This window comes from Squalius cephalus (assembly GCF_949319135.1).
Source record: "Squalius cephalus genome assembly, chromosome: 4".
Classification (NCBI taxonomy): Eukaryota; Metazoa; Chordata; class Actinopteri; order Cypriniformes; family Leuciscidae; genus Squalius; species Squalius cephalus.
The window spans coordinates 51,105,233-51,112,408 of record NC_137125.1 but is presented as its reverse complement, the minus strand read 5'-3'; the positions used below and the strand labels follow the sequence as shown (position 1 = coordinate 51,112,408).

The window sequence follows — 7,176 nt, the reverse complement described above, 5'->3', positions numbered from 1 at the left end:
GCAATACAGTGTCCGCGTCAGCATGTCATTTGGTGCTGACATGTATGCTTTCTAACAAAACATTGACTGGTTATATCAGCTTGAGTGGATCGGTGTCCATGACAACTGTGAATGAAGCAAACAGACTGCAGAAAGTGCATAAGAGGTTCAAGATGTCTAATTTAACCGCTTCTTTGAGAGAGTTCAAGGAGTCTCGTATTATTAAAATGAGCCATCTGTCATAACGACACGTACTGAAGAAAACAAACCAGGACTTTTGAATGGGGAAATCAACTTCATCTAACTTTATTCATCTTTTTGTGTGCTTGTTTGTTTAATGCACAGCCCTGCAACTACAGTACAGCCCATTGTGACATCAACACAAGAGTCATAAATACTGTACAATACATAACCTACTGTGAACCAAACACCACTTAAATACAGACATAAATTAGAGTCTAGGATGAATTAGTGAATTTATGGATAGCAAATATTAACATTTAATGTATACGTACACACATGTATATATATATAAAGACTATGTAAGGAATGTGAAGAATAGAAACGCTTAAAATGAAAGAAGAAAAAAAAAATATTATGTGCTTTACAAAACTTCCTAAAACTCCCCAACATCCACCCTTTTGTCCCGAAACTTGTTCCTGGCCTTGGTTCGAGCTTTAAATGCCGCTGCATTGTAGAGATGCTATAAAAAATAAATAAAAGGCATATAATTTACATCACAAGAAAAACCAAATAAATCTTAAAACACAGTACAGTGAAAAACAGCTACATGTGGAAAAGAAGCCGCTTGCTTACTCTCTCCAGTCTGGAGCTCTTCATGGCTTTCAGAGCGGCAGAATCGATCAACATCGGTGGTCCCAGTTCAAACACATCTCTTATGAACTCGTTGGCCTGCGGTCAGAAAATTACACTTCTAAAATCACTTTGAAGATTCATTTTTTGGATGTATTCTCAACATCTGAGAGCGTTACCTGTAGATGGTAGTTCATCCCGGAGCCTACAAACTCTCTGAAGGTGTCATAAGTCCTCTTCCTCACCCAGCTGTCGATGACCATTCGCTCTGTGCCGAAGCGGATTGTCTCGCTCTGAAAATCCCCTTCCTGTTCCCGACACAGAAGAGACGTCAGAGTCTGAACTACAGCAACCACGAGTCTCCTGTCAACTATTCAGTTCCTGTCTCACCTCTACTGCCTTGAGGACATCTCTAAAGACAGATCTTTGCTTCCTCTTATCATTCTTGGCTCGATGTTTGTTGCAGTCAGTGGCTAATGCGTTCAGCTTCTCGCACAACGACTCCCAGTCGTCATAATCAAACTCCTGTGAAGGTAAAGAAAATGAGACCAATACCCTTGTCATTTACAAGTTATTTAATTCACTGAACTATTAAAACCTTTTGTAGTTTTTAGTCCTTTTGTTCCTGAACATAGAACATACCAAACTGTACCAAAACTGTGACCCTAAAACCATGATACAAACCAAACCGTGAGTAATTTTAACCGTAACACCCCTAATAAATATCCTAATCATATAATAAAATTTACATTTTTTTACATTTTTTATGTAAATCATATATCAATATTACTTTTTATTTGTGAGAAATTTGAACTGTTACAGCCCTAATAAATCTTAATCATTTAATAAGATAAAAATTAAATAAAATCTCATGTAAATTTATATTACAACTATAATTTATTTATTTAAATAAATCCAATTAATTAAATAATTACAACTTACAGGGTCAACATCTCTGATGAGCTCAAACAGGAGGGCGATGGTCTCCCCAGCAGCAATCCTCATGTTGACGTCGTCATTCTCCAACAGACGTGGAAGTTTGGCCAGATGTCTGGAAAACAGTAGTATATGCTTGTTAGAATAAACCTGGAAGGAGGTTGTATCGTAGTCGTAGGTCCCAAAGTCTCCTGAAAGACCAGTACCATGAAGGAGCGAAGGCATAAAACGGTGTTTTCCTGCACTTACTTTTGTGCAATGTCTCTTATGTGGCTGCTGGTGCAGATGGTAAGCAGTAGAGCCCAGGACAAGAGAGCATTCGTGTGGAGGTGTGTGGTCTGAGGATTCACAGAAGGTCTGCTTCCATCTTCTCTGACGTACGAGTGGGTGAAGAGGCTCTCAAAACACTCCATAGTGGCATACACATCCTGGAGGTGACAATCATCAGGTCTGAGTCAATCGTGAAACCATTCAACATGCCTGAGTGAGTGCTTAGAAAAAGTACTCAAAACATGTTTACGGGTAACTCCGGAACCACTTTGACTTGATCATTAAATGAAATTTTCAACCAGATTAGTCCCGATTCCACAATAAACCTATCAATAGGATTTATCAAACAGATGAATGAAAAGTATTGCCTCAAAACTTTAATAGTTCTCAAATGATGTGGTTCTCAAGTTCAGCTCACTGATTCAGTGATCTGTTTTCATGATATTTTATATTTATATTAACAGACACGGTCACCATTAATGTTCACTGTATGGAAATAATCTGCAAAAAGATTGTCAAAAATGGTCCACAGAAAACCAATTATCAGCAAATGGGTTTGAAATTAAATTCAAGTACTCATGTAAAAGACCATACTTTGGGCTGTTTACACGACGTTTTCAACTAAAAACTGAAAACTTTATGCATTTTGGCCGTTCATCTACATGTCAACTGCGTTTTTGGGGCCTAAAAACACAAACATTTTGAAAATTATACCGTTAATGTCTCCATGTAAACTACAAAACTCGAATTTGTGAAAACAGTGACATTATGCACATGCGTATTATGTATTCAGGCTATAGGTGCGTAATATTTCTTTACAAAGTGACCTTGCCAACTACTGGCCTGACATGCATAATACAGCGTTTTAGTCGTTTTCCGCAGATCTATGTGAATGGGGATAGTTCGATAACGTTGTGGTCTGTATGGCAAAAAAAAAAAAGAACGAAAGGAAAGGAAAAGAGTTTCGGTTTTTAGTTCATTGTTGTCATGTAAACATGCCCTAAGGCTTTTATTGCCCACTTGCATTCGAACGCTTACCATGATATCATCTTCTGCTACAAGAGTGCAGAGGCCTAGACTTGTTGCACACTGGAACACAAAGTCAAGATCAACAGACAGTCTTAAAATTTCTGGATTGCAGAATAATTTTATTTCCTATAAAGGCGCAGTAAAGGAACACGACTGTTTACCGCTTGTCTGGCTTGGATGTTAGCAGCTCCATCATTGAGGATAGTCTTAAATACAGGTTTAAGGGTTTTAAAAACCTCTTCGCTCTCAATCCCAGAACCCAGCTGGATGCACAGAAGACACGCCAGCGAGGCTGCGGCGCACTGCTCCACTCCTTTACCTGGTTTGCAGACGCAAACAGCCAGCTCAACTTTCAGCACTGATGTCATGGCAACATCTGAAGAAAACGGTTTATTCCCAATTATTCAAAATCACAAATTAAACCAACCTTTCTTCAAGCAGCGCTCAATGCCATCCGTGATGGTCATTCTTCTCTCGGAAATGAACTCGTAGAGGATTTTGGTTGCCATGGCAGTCTTTAGTCCATCAAGGGCACCTTGCCTGGTCTTGGCACTAGAAGGGGAGCATAATTACTCAGTTCAGACCGCAGCAGGAAGCAGAAATGACATCTAGATTATTTAGAGCAATCAACTACAAGTTCGATTCTGAAATCTGAATGAACACAAACCTCTTATCCACTGTGCTGTCGATGTACCCCTTCAGTTTGTACTGGAAGTCCTCTTGAGCCATTTCTTCACTTTCACCAGCTGTCAAATAGGATGAGTGATAATCATAAATGTTCATCTCTAATATCATGCCACGAAGTCGTTCACAAGAGCCAATGCAGAAATCTAAGGAGACTGTAAATACGCACCTTCCTCTGCTGCACTGGTTCTTTCACTGAGGCTGCTGCAGTGACTGAGGGTCTCGATAGATGAGTCTTCATCACTGAACGGCTGGACATTTCCCTGTTGTCCCCCTGCAAAAACAGACAGCTAACTTTAACCTTTGTTGACGCCGCCTCGTTCTTTAATAACAACCCCTTTGCATAGATGCATTACATAGTGACAGTTTCAGGTCAATGGTGAACATGTGCCACTAAAACAGCCACAGTCAGACTAAAATGATCAGGGATCATTTATTTATGCACTCTATTCTAATGCAGGGATATGATGGGAGTTTATGCGGAGCAGAATAATCTAACCGAATATTCGGTGTTGACATGTAAATGTATAAATCACAGTGATTATACATTAATGTATAAATTATACAGTGATGTATAAATCACAGTAACAGTAAGTTACTCTAAAAAAGTAATTACTAGCTACTAATTACATCTCAGACAGTGTAATTAGATTACTGTACTAATTACCCTCTCTAAAAAGGATTACTTATTACATAAAAAAAAAAAAAAAAAAATCCCATTTCAACCTCAACCAGTTGAACAATACAAGGATAGACAGGAAACTGCTCTTTTGATATACAATTGCATAAATTATTCTTGAACTGACCAAAGTATTTATAGGGAGAAGTAAAACACAAATGTAAAAACTATTTTTTTTTACATAAAATTGATGTTAAATCTACTATTGCTGAATTGTTCTATAGTCGTATACAGTATTTAATGCAATTACATCAGAAGTTTACAATCTTTAAGTTCATAAGAATAGTGTTATTGGAAAAATATCGTTTAACATTTACAAATATTTTACTTTCACTTTTGATCAGTTTAATACATCCTTGCTGTATTAAAGTATTAATTTCTTTACAAAAATTATATATATATTTTATTTCATTATTATTTTTTTCTCTTCTTTAGAACAAAGAAATTATTTCTCATTTTAGGAGCCCTTAAATGCTGACCAACCCTGCAATGACACTTACAGAGAAGCGTTTATCCAAATAATTTCAGATGGTAATATGTTGTGGGTGGAGGTCACTTTGACCTTAAAGAACCATCAAGTCTTTAAATGTGTGTAGTGAATTTATCCAAGTGTTATCAGTCCTGCAAAATGCAGATATTTGCAGAAGGTACAAAGTGTCTCGTACTGTTCGGCAAGGTCAGAGGGCATTTATGCAAACAAAACAGCCCCTGTGTGAGATTTCTCAGACAAAAGTAAATATGTTTAGTAGATATAGAAGAGTACAGCAGGTACAGAGAGAACAACGTGTGGGATGGTGGGAAGGAGTACAGCAGGGTGCCAGAACACACAGTCTCTTTCTTCTTCTCAAAGGCTTGTGCAAATCCAGCGAGCAGATGGGCTGAGAACATCTAATAACAGACTACAGACTGATTTATACAGCTGAAAAAATGTGGACTTCATGTTCCTAGTTCCTTCTTCCTGTCCTCTATTTGGTCCCAAAACAGGCCTGTGTTACATAAGTGTTTCAGCATGGCCTGAAATAACCTCAAACACACACTGACATCTGAAAGATTAAACAAACATTACAGTAGCGTTCTCCTATTTGACATTTCATAACATAAAGATCAATTCAATTTATTTATTGACCTTAAGCACAATCAATCATATTTTGAGTTGAATGATCCGATTAGATTATTTTGTTATTAATTCCTCATAGTGTACCGTATAACTATAATCTTAGTTCCATCTGTTAATCTTTCGTCGTTTGATAAATGCCATTATTATGACAAGCGGTTTATATAAACCCAATCATTTAAAACTAAACATTACCTTAAAATCAAACATCATATTTTAAAAACAACACAAACGTACATTTTCGACCGTCCATGGCTCACACTTTGTATTATTCTTTTGTTTGTGTCAAAAGAAAGACACTCCTGGCTGTCAACCAAACCCGGCTGTGTAGTCATGGAAATTGTAGTTCTCTTCCTCCAATTTCATTGCGATTCGCCGCGTCAAGAACTACAAATCCCAAAATCCTTTTCGCGCAGCAGGCCACAAAAAAACAACCGGTCATTTGCAGACATTCCCACCCTACTTACCTCTGCCGCTCCTTTTCTTGGCCCGTGGCATCTTGCTTAAATGAGTAGTTCCGCAGATGAAAAATCAACCAATACACGACCAGTTTTTACTATAATGTCTTTTCAGTTGAGTATATTCCAGTGGCACAGTGAAAAGGAAAGAATTAAAAGCGATTCCGGTGTTACACTTGGAGCGCGAGCGATACATTTTCCCTGACAAAGTAGGGCTGCGTCAGCGCGCTGCCGCGAAGCACTTTTATACGACCAGTTGTGACGTGCCTAAATAGGCGTTACCTCACGTGGACCTGGATACAGTAGGACCAATCACATTACAGTATACGCCGACGTCCTCACGTATGACAGATTTCCGCCTGGTTTGTATTGGTTGGTTTGTGCTGTCACGTCCTCATGCGGGTTCATGTGTGCACGTTACACAGAATACAACACATGTAATGGCGGATTATTATATATATATCTTCAATAGTTTTTTTTAAACAGATTTTATTGTTTTTACCTTGTCCCAAATCCAAATATAGCCTAATGATAAATCCTCTGTTGATGCATGTATCGACTATTTGGCATTTTACCCATAGACTGTAAAATGATAGATTTTTACCAGACAAATCAAATATACAATTGATTTTAACTTTGTGATTAACTAAGTAAGTGTGTAAAAGATGTGTTTAAGAGTTTATTTTATAAAGTTCACAGGACCAAAAGTGTCCATAGTTGAAGAAACATATAACATTTCTGAAGTGCATATGATGAAAGTCTTACAGGATAAAAGTCATGAAGAAAATGAATACTGAATGAAAGACTCCTCTAACCACGTGGATGATATAACCACATGGGTTATCAGTGCAACAGGTGGACTCAAGGCAACCCTGACATTTTGACTAGCTGGCTGGCAAAAGCACTGTGACCTGTCTATAAAGCCTTGTTATTTTTGCTGTTTTTATTATAAATGATTTAACTATGTTCATCATCATTATTATTTTTTGTTAATTCATGTCTTCATTATCTTTAATCAAAAAACTTCCCCTCCCTCTTGCGGTAACATCTCTTCTTTTCTCTGATGACACTTTTACTGGCACGAGGGTGGGACAACCTGCCACTCACATGAGATCGACCAATAGCAAACCACAATAATCCAACAATCCAATAAATTCCCGATGGACAAAATCCAAGTCCCACCCTACATTTTTTCTTGTTACAGAAACCGTTTC

The 7,176-nt window shown here is 37.8% G+C and overlaps 1 protein-coding gene across 2 annotated transcripts; it reads right to left on the bottom strand.

The window, feature by feature from the left end:
• Positions 1 to 257: 257 nt before the first annotated feature.
• ifrd1 (interferon-related developmental regulator 1) lies at positions 258 to 6,222 on the bottom strand. Of its 2 annotated transcripts, none has more exons than XM_079868172.1 (12): positions 5,972 to 6,222; positions 3,881 to 3,985; positions 3,695 to 3,773; positions 3,455 to 3,579; positions 3,189 to 3,346; positions 3,037 to 3,087; positions 1,978 to 2,156; positions 1,735 to 1,843; positions 1,183 to 1,317; positions 972 to 1,100; positions 796 to 891; positions 258 to 682 (listed from the first exon to the last, which is right to left on the bottom strand). In XM_079868172.1, the coding sequence occupies exons 1-12, from the start codon at positions 6,000 to 6,002 to the stop codon at positions 596 to 598; spliced, it is 1,284 nt and encodes a 427-aa protein (XP_079724298.1). In that variant the 5' UTR covers positions 6,003 to 6,222; the 3' UTR covers positions 258 to 595. The 2 variants fall into 2 exon arrangements, with proteins under 2 accessions (XP_079724298.1, XP_079724299.1); XM_079868173.1 differs by having other exon boundaries at positions 259 to 682; positions 5,742 to 6,181.
• Positions 6,223 to 7,176: the final 954 nt, after the last annotated feature.

Coding starts and splice junctions, on each gene's coding strand:
- ifrd1 (XM_079868172.1), bottom strand. CDS start 6,002: ATGCCACGGGCCAAGAAAAGGAGCGGCAGAG. Junction 3,986..5,971: donor CAAGAAAAGGAGCGGCAGAG/GTAAGTAGGGTG, acceptor CTGTTTTTGCAG/GGGGACAACAGGGAAATGTC. Junction 3,774..3,880: donor AACCAGTGCAGCAGAGGAAG/GTGCGTATTTAC, acceptor CCTATTTGACAG/CTGGTGAAAGTGAAGAAATG.